At 41.2% G+C, this 13631-nt stretch overlaps 1 protein-coding gene across 8 annotated transcripts in view; it reads right to left on the reverse strand.

The window, feature by feature from the left end:
• LOC120952514 (glutamate receptor ionotropic, kainate 2) overlaps positions 1 to 13631 on the reverse strand; it is a 114017-nt gene that overhangs the window by 3457 nt on the left and 96929 nt on the right. For all 8 annotated transcript variants that reach the window (XM_040371939.2, XM_049608095.1, XM_049608094.1 and 5 more), the window contains 2 exons: positions 2163 to 2361; positions 1812 to 2043 (listed from right to left, as the gene is read on the reverse strand). In XM_040371939.2, the coding sequence (XP_040227873.1) occupies positions 1812 to 2043; positions 2163 to 2361 (431 nt within the window). The remainder of the gene's footprint in view (positions 1 to 1811; positions 2044 to 2162; positions 2362 to 13631) is intronic.

Genomic DNA, 13631 nt, shown 5'->3' on the forward strand with positions numbered 1-13631 from the left:
TCACCCACAAGGCTTTAATAGATTAGGAATGGCGTTAGAAGAATTTGACTTATTACATCAACTATCTAAAATGGCCTGCAAAGGATCAATAAAGTGTTCCAACCTTATTCCTAAAAACGCCTCGCAATAATTTGTCCCTCTATCCAAATAATCAAGGTTTAATGGTGCGGCGGGCCACATTTGGCCTGCGGGCTAGGCTTTGCCGAACACTACTCTAAGGCATCAAATGTTGACAGTGGGCATCAATTTTGACTCTAACGCGCCTATTTTGATTTGTAAGTCTAAAAGTTTAGATTCTTGTAATAAGTATGATCAAATACCATGTTTACTACAACTGTAATGTGATTATACAAAAGCACTACTAAAACCGGGTAACCATGTAATATTTAATAGATTCTAAAGCTATGGTTCCAACCTGAAAATAAATGTCCATTTTTCACTCCATTAAAACTTTCAAAATTGGCATAGCAATTGTTATATATTTTAAATGACATCAATGAAATTATTAACTGTTTAACTAAAATGCAATACCTTTGGAACACATACAGGCGTATTCTATTCTTGTATGTCCATTTGTATGGAAAAGTTCACTTCGGAGAATAGAATAAGCCTGATAATTTCAAACATTACCTTAAATATTGTAAGTAAAGCTATTGACTTGCAATCGAACATTGATGCGCAGTGTCAAAAATGTATGCAAAAATTGAGACACGATGTCAAAAATTTGTGCCGTTGAGACAACAATAGAGTTAGAGCCAATATTTATTGGATTCGACTGTTTTGCCTAAAATGTATACATTTTGATGCAAAGCAGTTGAATTTAAACGAACGCCTAACGAAGTCAAACAGGAGTTTTCTCTAATCAAGTTTATTGTTCAATGCATCGTGATCTAGATGATCTAACTTCAACGTAGTAAAAGTATTGTTTATAAACTATATGAGGAGATGATGATGATTGCAAAGGCTCGATTCGATTACTCACGGCATCATAGTATTCAAATGTAGTATTTTAAATCATATCTTATTGCACTATATTGTTACGAAGTAGTCTTCCTTTTCCATTTGAATGTCTTGTATAACCTAATGAGACTATAATAAAACTCACTTAAGACTGAAATGGCTCATCTAAGGAACTCAGTGAAGAGTACTAGTTAAAATCATTTCTAGATATTTGAGATGTGAAGCGCAAACAAACTGTTAAAATCACATATTATTGCTATCGATATGTTCTTGAGACGACAATGAAGTAATGACTATGAAGTAATACAGGGTTTGCCACGATTTATTGGTTGGTTCCCATATTTTTTTTAATGCATTCCCACGATTTTTGCCCGATACTCAGAATATTTTGGTTCAATTGTATTGATATCACGATACCAATAAATTATGGGAACGAACCAAAAATCTGTAAAAAACCATGAATTAATCGTGAGACGAGCCCTTTAAAAATAATGGGAACTGACCAATAAATCGTGGGAAACTGTGTTATATTGGCTCAACATTATTTGCCAAATTTTGTATTTATGTTTTGCCTGTTGAAATCGCTCGCGTATGAGCAGAAATCTATGCCGAGAAAATTAAACTGTTGAAATACTTCAAAATAATTTGGAAAATATCAAAGCGCCTCAATAATATGCATATTTTCCATTGGTACCGTATATTGGTACATCTATTATACATCTATATATTCCCTTACAATCTCTATCAATTATTTTACGATCATCAAACCAAAATGAAAAAGTAAAGCCCTAGTAAAACCAACATGAAAGGGAAAAATATGCTTGCTTTTCCCAACGGGGTGCAATACTTACTCGGTGGCATCGCGATACCGTAGCCCTTCGAGTCGAGCATGCCGCCGACCTGCGTCAGCTCGCAGTTCCGCTCGATCACGTACTCGATCGAGGTCGACTCCATCAGAAAGGCGTAGCTGCCCTTGCCCTTTACCACGCGCTCCACGCCCTCGATGTTGCTGGCGGTGAACACGGACGGGCGGGCCGACTCCATGAACGACCACATGCGCTGATAAGTGGAGAAGTTCGAATCCTGTCGCCATTCGGTGGGACAGAAAGAGAGAGAGAGAGAGAGAGAGAGAGAGAGAGAGCGAGAAAGTATGTGAGTAAAAATGAAATAGCCATCACGAGGGCAACACGGGCCTAGCTTACCCGGAAGAAGGCTGCGGTACTGCCACCGCGCAGTGCCCCGTACTTGATCTTGGTCTGCTTCGCCAGATCCTCGGCCGACTCGATCGGCGAGTCCATCCGCTCGACAGTGAGGAAGGCGGCCAGGTTAGCGGTGTACGACGAGATCATGATCAGCGTGAAGAACCACCACATCCCGGCAACCATGCGCGTCGAGACGGCCCTTTTTAGGACGTGTCGATTTGTGTATCCGCGCGCGTGAGAGTGGGAAAGAAACGTGTTAGTAAGTGTATTCCAAGGGTCTGTTAGGAGTGCCTCACTAGTGCTCTAGCCTTTTGCTACAACTGCTTTATTTCTTTGCAAAGTCTAAAGGCTCGTTTGGATGAAAATAATAAGGTGGGAGTTGCGCTTCTTTTAGTTTGTTGAATTGTTGCTCTTTTCTTTTGAATATCGTTTTTCATTATTATTTTCAATACAAATGTAAATATTAATTCATAATTTGGAGCGCAACTCACAGCAAAGTGGTAGAGAAGCTTTCCCTATCTAACTAAAAGCTACGATCTTAACTTTTTAGGAATGCCTCACGTGTCCCTCACGCGGCGAACGGATAGAGTGGCAAGAGTGACGCTTGACAAAGAGGAAACAAATAACATTGAAGCAAGTGAAGCAGTGAAGGTTAAAGAAAGGAAAAGCACAACGCAAAATGAAGCGGACTCTAACAGCAAAACATCGAGTGAAGCAGGCCAACAAAATGGCTGTTCTTGACTTGTTACACTAGACAGACATCTTTAAAGAGAACCACGGTAGCAAAAACAACACCCCAAAAATACACAAACACACACACACATACAGTTCGCTGATAATTCCAGCACAGTGAGTGAGGAGAAGCTTTTCCCGGCAATTCGATATGGGCTTATTACGCCACGCTAAGAATGATGAATGCAGGCAAACAACACACCGACGGCAACAACAACCGCTTTAATCCCATTGCCATCCCCGCTGAATGGGCCGGGCAGGGTGAAATCGGACATTTTCCAGCTCGCCGAGCACACGCACACCCGAAACCCCGGGTGCGCTGAAGTGTTCAGCCGTTGCGGGATGTTGTTTTTGTGTGTTGCGTTCGCATTTTCCGCAACAACTGAACAGCGGCACGAAGCCGGGGGTCAGGGGGAGGAAAAACAACCAAAGAGACACGCTACCTCGCAGACTGGGTTTTGTTTTTCGATCCTATTCGTGTCGTGCGCGTGTGTGTGTGAGAGAGAGAGAGGAAAACAAAAACACAAAACAAGACATAAAAACGCTCACTTCGTCCATTTTCCGGGAAGTTAGTTTGGCCGGCTCACTCATGGCAAAACATGGTTCGTTTCTAACCACCAATCCTGTTGTGCAAAACCAGTTTCACCTCGTCCGTGCTCGTCGCGTACGCATCGCGGAGGGGTAATTAGAAAATCGGCACCGATTGATGCAAATGATTCATAAATAAATATGCGGCAGCATGCACAAACTCGCTCAGTCTATTATGCTCCAGTTTCTGTTTTACCACAAACACTCGCAAAAACAACAGCAAAAACAATCAAAAACAAAACGGATGAACATTAAACTGTTTGCTCACTGCAAGGCTTGCATTAGCTCACGTGTGCCGATTGATTTTTCTCCCAGACTGAACCTTTGTTTGAGCCTGTCCCTGCTGCCTTCGCCCTTCTTCGCGCCTTTGTTTTATTTTAATTTTTCCACTTCCGCAGTTTCAATCAGTTGCTTTTCGTTTTTCTTTCCTGTTTTTGCAAAACAACGAGTTAGCCAGTCGGAAGCGCTTTTCAAACCACGCGCCGCGCTTTCCCTTGTAGCCGGTTTTTCATTACCCTGTGTGCAGCGAAAGACGCCTCTCTTCGAACGCCCAGCGACCAGGGAAAACCCGAACTCAAGAATCAAAGCTTTCCGCACGGAGATGGTGAACAGGGCGCGGCTTTGCATGTGAAAAGGGAACAAAAAAAAACAAAACAAAAAATTAAAAAAAAAAACTTGCGAAGGCAAGTCAGGCCATCAGCATGCAGTTTGCGGTCGTTTGAAGTGAGCCGCTCATGTTGAAGGCTTCTAATCGATAAGCCTTTTGTAGTTCGATTTACGGTCAAAGTAGCAAAACAAAAAAAAAAACACACACACACACAGACAAAAGCACGGATACTACTCAAGCTTCTTGTACTGTATTTTTGACGGGTTAGAGCAGAGATGTCAAACTGGAGGCCCGCGACCGCTTGAGCCATTTTTTTTTTGTATAAGCATATCTGCATCTACAGTGTATGTCAGTCAATTCCGGAGCTGAAATATTGAGTGATTTTCTTCTTCGCAGGTTTCTCTACTAATTGTCGGACCATCATAAAACTTTGTCGGTATTTTATCCTACCTTGCATCCATGCGTGTATGAACAAAACAAAAAGAAATTCAAGAACTGGTTGAGTTGAAGAAGAAAATCTCAAAACTGTTTATTTTGATCAAAATGAGCATTAAGTTCAAATTTCGAAAAATGGTTAAAAATTCAAAAAAATCTGTTGTACCCTTTTCGATGAATTAATTTGTTAGTAATAAATATTTGATGCACAGCTCTTTAAAGAAACAACTCGCGTTTTCGTTTCAAACTCTTATAAAACTCCAAAATGTCTGGAAGTATCTTACCCATCTGCATGTGGTTTTGGAACATTATTATTTTAATTTGAATTTTGATTCTTGATGATCAAAAAGAGCAATTTGTATAAAAACGTACATGAATAATTTAACAAAATCACTCAACCAACAGGAATAAAAAATGCTAGCTCTTACACTTCGTTGGCATATTTTGGGAAAGATCGAATCCCTGTTTAGGTATGGCTGCAGATTAGAATATTATACATCTGCAATACGTTTAGAAATCAGCTGTAACATATGTCAGCATAAACACGTATTATTGCTAATAGGATATTACAAATGATTTAAAGCTTTCCATGAGGCGGCACCAAGGTCACCAGATATAATACATGTGAGCTTATTGCTATGATTTTTGCTTAGTTGCTATGATTTTTGCAGATATAATACATGTATGCTTATTGCTATGAAGCATAATTATGTTTTTTTGGCTATAAACAGTGCTGCCGGGCCGGTCTCGTAGTACAGTCGTCAACTCGTACGACTTAACATCATGCCCGTCATGGGTTTAAGCCCCAAATGAACCGTGCCGCCATATGTAGGACTGACTATCCTGCTATGGGGGATCAATAAGTCACTGATAGCCAAGCCCACAAGTTGAGTGGTACAGGCAGGCCTTCCGACAACGGTTGTTGAGCCAAAAGAAGAAGAAGAAGAAACAGTGCTGCCAAATGCCACTGTTTGAGTCACCACGCTCTTTCTGGTTTAATGGTCTGTCGGGTCAAACAGAGCGAGAAAGCAAGCTCATTTTGTTTCATGGAACCACTAGCACGCACTGCATATCTGGCATGAATATCGGGATGATCACCGACTGAAAATGTCGTGACCAAGTGACTGACCAAGAATTGGTTGCACACAATGTCACCAAGCACAATGTCACTGTTTGAGGCTCGCATCTGATCATCACAGTAGAACTGTGACATTAGTTTGTTTCAGACGGAATTGGTCATGACTATGTCAGTGATATTTTGCAAAATTGATCACAGTAAAAATAGTCATGACATAGTGACTGACCAAGCGATGGTCGCAAAAATGTCACGAAACATGTATTGATCACACCAATCGTTTTGAGTATCACCTTTGAGTATCACAATTGAGTACGTGACGTTGATATGGATGTTGTTTCAGTCAGATTTTTTTATGACATTGACAGTGACATTTTGCAGCACTGAAGAGAGATACTAAGGGACGGTTACGAAGGACTTGTATGACACCTTGCACTCCCCGACTGTCAAATGAAGATTTGTTCAAGTCTGGACTAGACTGGACGAACCGACCTGTAGTAATTTATGGACTTTGGACAGCATCAAAAGTAAGAATTCACTGTTTCTAACGTACGTAAATGCAGTTCACAAAAAATACCAAAATACCAGTTTAAAAATATTAATAATCAAAATGACGCAATATCAACATAAAAAAATCCTTTTGACATAAATCAGTGTTTGTCAATATTTTTGCGTATTAAATCTTGTTAGTTGACACAAAACTATACAAATGTGAGAAATATCAGGCATATTCAAAATAATCAACTACAATTTTTTATACTTTCTTTATATTAAAGTTTTAACTACTGAAACGCAACTGTAATCCCGAAATGAAATGGAAAGAACTGCTCACGATTTGATTTTTGCATATGAAAGCTAGGCTGAGGCTCGTGCTACTATTTGGCGTAGCATTTTGGTCCGCGGGGTCAAATGAGTTTGACATCGCTGGTTTCGAGGCTGTGGAAAAAAAGGAAGAAAAGCGCTTCTTTTGTGTCCGTTTGCTCAAAAAGCAAATTTTATGTACACGCTTGTGGGAAAAGCTTTTGCATTGATAGGAAAGAGGGCAAACCGGTCCTCTGGAGTAATCGGAAGAGATAGGAAAGGGCACAAGGGATAGTTTTTTCCTCACTGTTTGTTTTTGGTTTGATTTGATGCCTTCTGTTCAATCTTTCTCCCTCTCTTTCTTCTCTCTCTCTCTCTCTCTCTCTCTCTCTCTCTCTCTCTATCTATCTCTTGATCTTCTAACTTGGAATGGAAAAACTATTTTCTCACATCACCTCTTTTCCAATCCCACTCCCCCCCTCTTTCTCCTCCTACTCTTGTTGTTGAGATAGAATTGTTATGGGTCGCGGAGGAAACAAAAAAGGGAAAACAAGATTTCTCCGCTTACTAAGCGCGCGTGTATTTTCCCGCCAGCCCGATTTCTCCTTCCGGGACAAGTAATCGAGTCGAAAAAGGGCCACTGGGGCCGGAGAGGGGATGGTTTGGTTGGCTGGTTGAATGGAATTTGGAACTGACCGGGTCAAAGTCAAGTCGCTCGTAAAACTGTTTTGTCGAAGCTAAACTTTTCAAATTTCCTCTACCGCCCCATCATTGTTTCCCGTAAACTTTTCCCCCCTCCCCCCAGGGGAGTGGCCGGGTGGAGGATGCAGCGCATCAGGGTATTGGTTCGCCGTTCGGCGCAAAGTGGCACCATCGGATGGGCGGCCGTGACGAAACTGGTGGAATTAATTTCAATTTTGTAAGCGGGAGGAGTCTTGCAGACTTTCTGTGTGGGGTTAGAGTATGGTAGCGTTGTTGTTGTGGCGCTCATCTTCTTATTCACCATTTTGAATCGTTAGCTGGGATGGAAAATGCCTCTCTTTTTTTTGCTACGGTCAAGATTTTAATGCGCGGATTAAAGCACGATCTAGGCCAAGCGCCAGCCTCCGCCAATGCAATGAGAAACACATCAATGGACTTGTGAATTTGAGTGTATTTATGTGAGTGTGGGTATGTGGGTACATTACTGCCGCCATTTGCTGGAATGGCATCTAAATACTTAGCAGAAGAAGAAGAAGAAGAAGAAGAAGAAGAAGAAGAAGAAGAAGAAGAAGAAACAAGACAACCAAAACATGGAAATCCGGCTTGATCTTCCCCACGCGATGCAGCTCATCCATAAATTGACGCTAAACATTCCCCGTCAGCTGAAGGTGAGGTGTCAGAGCAAAGGAAACGTCTGCTTCAAAGCATCACGCACAGGCACACAGTACAGGTGCGGAAATTCGGGGCCAACAAAAAAAAAACAAGTTTGAATTTTAATAAACCTCTCGACTGTTGTGGGCATATTTTTTGTGCCGTTTTAAGCCCCGCCTCGCGTGTCTTATCGCTTCTGCGAGTCCGCGTTCGAAGGTGCTTTATTTATTTTTTTGTTCCAGATGATGAAACATTACACGGCCGTGCAGGAAGGGCAGACAGGGCGCGCACGCAAAAGCAATCAGAAAAGGTACGGGCCAGCGAGACAGTGCACGCGGCTCTTGGTTCAAATCACATTTTCCTTCCTTTAGGCGCGCCGGAATGACTTCTGGGAAACTTTTTAGTTGCTCTGGTGTTTTCTCTCTCTCTCTCTCTCTCTCTCTCTCTCTCTCTCTCTCTCTCTTTCTCTATCTCTCTCTCGCTCGTCAAATCAACAACGCACCTTGATTATGTGTGTCTATGTGCGTGTGTGTTATAGCTTGATGAAAAGTTCTGTGCAGAATGTAGCGCAGGCGATAAAACAGAGAGACAGGTTGGGTTTGTGATGATTTGAAGGATTTAACCTACAGCCAAGCAAACAAAAAATCGAGAGTAAAACGTGAAAAAAGAAAACTGAAGTGGAAAATGGGAAAAGTTTGTTTGCTGGTGAAAAGCGGCAAATCGCGTTTGATGTAAACTGATGATGGCGCTACAAGAGGCTTGTGCTGTGAAAATAAAAAAAAGAATGTACCGGCAAATGTCCACTAGCCTCGAAGGGTAGATTTATTCTCGAAAAGATGTTTCTTGTTGTCAATGTGCGCAATGAAAGAATGAATATAAGTATATATATATATATAGAGAGAGAGAGAAAGAGCGTGTGCTACGAAGAGAGAGGGAGAGCGTAGAATTCATATCTTCTTTTTGTTTGGAAAGAATAATAGGTTTTGAACCCTGCCTCACTTCAAACCAACTTTTGCCTTTCCTTTGATCAATTTACGATTGACTGCAAGATGAAACTTTCCACCAAAACTTGATTTCAATTCCAAACTTGACCAGTAAAATGCCTTACACACACACATACACAAAAACAATACAATAAAAAGGAAAGGATTAATTTTCTACTGCCAGCTGCCTGCTATCTTTGTTGACAAGAGTATTAATGCGACAAAGATGTTATATAATATCTTATTTTTAACTAAACAAACTTAACACACTGCGATTAGCTTCCATATCCACACAACAAGTTTGCGTATTATTGCTATATCTTCAAAAGATATAATATCGGTCAGTATAGAGTGTATGTCTGTAGTAGTAAAAAATAAGTTTTGTCCATTTTTTATTATTTTTACCATCCGTGTACCTCTTACAATAATGAATTAAGGTTATTTTTCCGTCTAGTTTTTATAGCTGCACTTGAGTAAATTACGATAGAAGAGGTTCAATTCAGACAATTGTCAAAACATGGTATTACAGTCGTTGTCGCTAAATTTTGACTCTAACTTACCAATTTTTGTCTTGATGGTACCAATTTTTGACAGCGAGTCACAATGTTGGCCTCCAAAGCATCAATGACAGTGACAGTGCACATCAATTTTTGTCTCTGAAGCATCACATTTTCACTGTGAGTCCATCACTTCGTTTACAAAATTTTACATAATTTCTGAAACTATGTGTTCTGAAATTGTTGAGTTAAGCAGTGAATAGTTTCACTGATGGAATTTAAAATACATCAATTGCTTTGCCAATTTTGGACGTTTTAATTTTAGTGAAATAATTGACATGTATTTTCAGGTGTAAACAATGGCTTTAGAATTTTTAAAATTGCATTCCTTACTCAAAAAAAAAAAACAATTAAATTACAGGCTTTTGGGTATTGTTTATGTAATTTATAATTACAATTGGCAAAAATCTGCTTAAATACTTTAAAAAATTATCATTATCACAAGAGTCAAAAATTGAAGACTTATAGGCAACAATAGGTGCGTTACAGTCAAAAATGGATGCGCACTGTCAACATTTGGTGCCTTAGAAACAAAACTTGATGCGCACTGTCAAAAATTGATGTTATAGAGCGAAAATTAGGTGGCAACGACTGTAAGTTGTCTAGAGCCAATTACATTAACATATCATAGAGATTAATAGATTTTTCAGCAACACAACGCCAGTCCACAAAAGTACTATTACAAAACTGTGATTTCAGGATACGAAAACAAATTTTTTAAATTGACCCTTCCGAAAGTTTGACTTTAATTAGGTAGAAAACATTGAGAGAATAATGGTGATAAAACATAGCTAATTCTTAACTTTTGCTCAAACAGGCTTTCAGGTTACTTGACGAATACATAAAACACTCTTAAAATCTTCATTCAGAAGCAGAAGCGATAAAAATCTGCCTTCTTAATGCATCCCACCTGTACCTGTACCTACTTTGATAGCTGCTCGAAAACTGCTATACAATGCAAACAGCTGACAGGCTGAAATTTCAGCCTGCGGTCTTAAAGCGTAAAGGGGACCATTAATTGATTTTTGTATGAGCATGGTAAAAAAAAGTAAAATTATGTGCAAAATTATTTTTTAACAATCACTAACTAACACCCTATACTGACCAAAATCACATATTTTGAAGATATAGTAAACATCGTGAAAGATACGTCATGAATTGAACTTGGTCAGACCAACCAGGGAAAGATCTAACTTTTCCCTTTTTCTATTCATCTTAAAATGTTTTTGTTAAATAGAAGGTAAATTATTTGTAATGGAACACATTGTACAACCGCAAAAGCTTGAAACTATTTAAACAACGTCAATTAACTTATCCTCTTTCGCCGTAGCACACACACACGCACACATAGCCAGAAGCTAACCCATGAAGGGATAGTACGAAACGATGGTCAAAAACTACCGAATGCATTTTCCGTGCGCTCCCTCACCCCCGGCCAGTAATCTCGCTCTGATGGTAAGGAAAAGTGGTTTTGCAAATTGTAACTTCTGCAGCGAATGTCTCTCTTTACCTCACTCCATCTCTCTCTTTCTGTCCTCCCCCCCACCCCTCCTCCCCTCCCCTCCTGGATCGTTTCCCTGCAGCAAGACCGTTTCTGCTAGTGGTTGGATATACGGAACCCCGCCCGTAACCGCATTCCGAGTTTGCCACCCTTGGCCAGCGGCGGGCACCGAAACACAAATGGTCGGAAACTTTTAGTGTAATGTGAACCGTTTTACCGTGCGAAATGGGAAGCATATCCCGCTGGCGCACTGTTTCCTTCCTGCCTCCTATTCTACCCCCCCCCCCCTGCCCCTTCCCACGCGCATCCCTTCTCATCCTATCGCTTTATTTTCTAGTGGTTTTTCCATCGGTGGTCAGCAGCCGCAGCCGGGTCGAAGGCATAGTTGGTCGGTCAGTGAGTGTGAGTGTGTTTGTGTGTGTGTGTGTGTGCGTTTGATGCGTGTTAAGTTTTGAGCAAGAAATCTTCCCCGCTCGTTCTCGTGCAGCCCTCTCGGCCCGCCAAAAGGTGCATTCTATCCGCTCCAGCCGGCCTTACACTTGTTTTGCCCTTTGCCACGGAGACCAGCTTTGCCATCCCTGCACCCCTCCACTCCTGCAATTGGTCCCGAAACGAGTCCGGCAGTACCGCGGTGTCGCTACGGAATCCATTTGCATAATTTAAAGTTTCTCGCAAAAAGTGGGCACTCCTTTGGGGAGGGTGCGCGAGGGGCAGGTAAATACTTAAGCATACACTTTCAGTTGGAGAGAAGGTCGCATGGGGAGGGGCGAGAGGCCGAGCAATAAAAGGAAGAAGAAGAAGTAACGTAAGGGCACTTGCATCCCGGGTTTCTTGTAAAGTACTGGGCGCCTCCATGGAGCTGGTGAATGTGAGGTTAACATAAGCAGAAGAAGAAAAAAAACCCCGATGGATGAGCAAAAAACAATCCCGACACCTTGCTGCGATTGTGTTCGCTTGCAGTTGAAATTTGTAAAAATATACTTCCTCCCCTACAACCGGTAGTCCCACCTTTGCCTGCCATTTACCCTAAAGTGTGGTGGACAATGTGGTGGAAACAAAGTGGGGGAGGGAGGAAATTGGATAATTTTACGACAGCTATTCTTCCAGCGCAAAACGTGGACCAGATTTCAGTGCAACACTGTAGGAAAGATTTACCTGTGGGCGGCGGAGACGTGCTGAATGAGAAAAAAGAGACCTCACCCGCCCCGTGCGACGGGATGCAACGGAATGCATCGCGTGGATGGCCATCGAGCAAAGGACGGTGCATCAAGGGCCCGGTTCATCATTAGCCCTGAAGGAGGTGTCGTTTACCTTGCCACTTGGCTGGGCCCTGTTTCAACAGCACACACGGTGCGCAGGGTAAAGAAGGAAGCAAAGCCAGACCAAAAGGGCGAAGGTTCGAGAGCGAAACCGAAGCGGTGAGCCTTCACAGCATTTCCTCTCGACAAAAGCGAGTACCCTTTTGTGCTGCCAACAAATCGGTGAAACGATCTTGACTTGACGTGTGAGTGCGAGTGTGTATGTGTGTGAGGAGGCAGGATATGTACAGTGGTTGGCAAAATAATGTGCCAACGACTTAAAAATTTTAGGTTTTTTTTTACCAATTCTCGTAAAAAAATGAAGTTATTGTACTTATTTATTATTTAAAACATTATACTATTTTTTGCTTATGAATGTGCAGCACCAAATCATTTAAAAAAAAACGTAAATTTTTCTTTAAGAAAAATAACTCTCTGCCCATTTTAATCCTTCTAGAGAAATCTATTTTTTTTGACAAACATAACACCAATCTGATAATTTATATTCACTCCTCTGGCATTCCGGGCTCGTTTCAGGATCTTTGGCATATATTTTTTAAAATTTTATTTGGTATTGATTCTTCCTGAGTGCTTTTCAGAGCTTTGACATATTTTATTTTCTTTTAAATCACGCCATTTTTACCATTTTGCATCGAAAACCGCCCAATGAAATCTCGAAATTTGAACTTGGCGGTGAAAAGCGATGACGCAAATTCTAGCAATCTTTTATCTTATAATTATAAAATGCAAAAAATATAAAATATTTAAAATAAACAAATTTAATAATAAGTCCAAAGTTAAATTATCCAACAATCTCACACTGTACCTGTATGCTCTACATCATATTTAAACCAATTGGCTTTATTAGACATGATGTAGATCGGGCAAGTAGCTTGAAGGACGCCATCAGGGGGAGCTTGTCCTTAGGATTAGCTATTGTTAGTCCAATTCCGACTCCGGCAAAATCAGAATGACCAGTTACCGCCCGGAGTCGGAATTGTCTGGAGTCGGACTGGAGTCGAAGTCCTTCGTAGTGGACTAGAGTCGAAGTTATTCGGAATTGTACAAAGCCGATTGGAGTCGACGGAAATCGTAGTTGGTCGGAGTCAATAGGTGCAATGTGTTTGTGATTAGGCATTTCATTTCGTTTTGTTTTCTTGTCTTTAATTTTGCACTTCGTATACAAACCTTTGTTTCGAAAGCCGACTCCGGACAACTTCGACCTCTCCAAACAACTCCCAACAACTCCGAACGGCTTCCAACGACTTTGAGCGACTCCTGACGACACCGGACGACTCCGTCTCCGAACGACTCCGGACGGCTCCAAACGACTCCGGATAATGCTGGGCGGACCTACCATCCGGATTCGGTTCCGAAATTATCGAAGTTGAAATGAAGTTGACTCCAGATTTTTGCCAACTTTGCCCAGCACTAGAAGACTAAGGTCTTTACTAAGGTCTAAGGACAGATAAAAAAACACGCCAGCATGTCCTGAAACATGTCTGGAATGCCTGAAAAATGCATATACATTATTTGATT

The sequence above is a fragment of the Anopheles coluzzii genome, chromosome X, assembly GCF_943734685.1.
Source record: "Anopheles coluzzii chromosome X, AcolN3, whole genome shotgun sequence".
NCBI classification, from domain to species: domain Eukaryota; kingdom Metazoa; phylum Arthropoda; class Insecta; order Diptera; family Culicidae; genus Anopheles; species Anopheles coluzzii.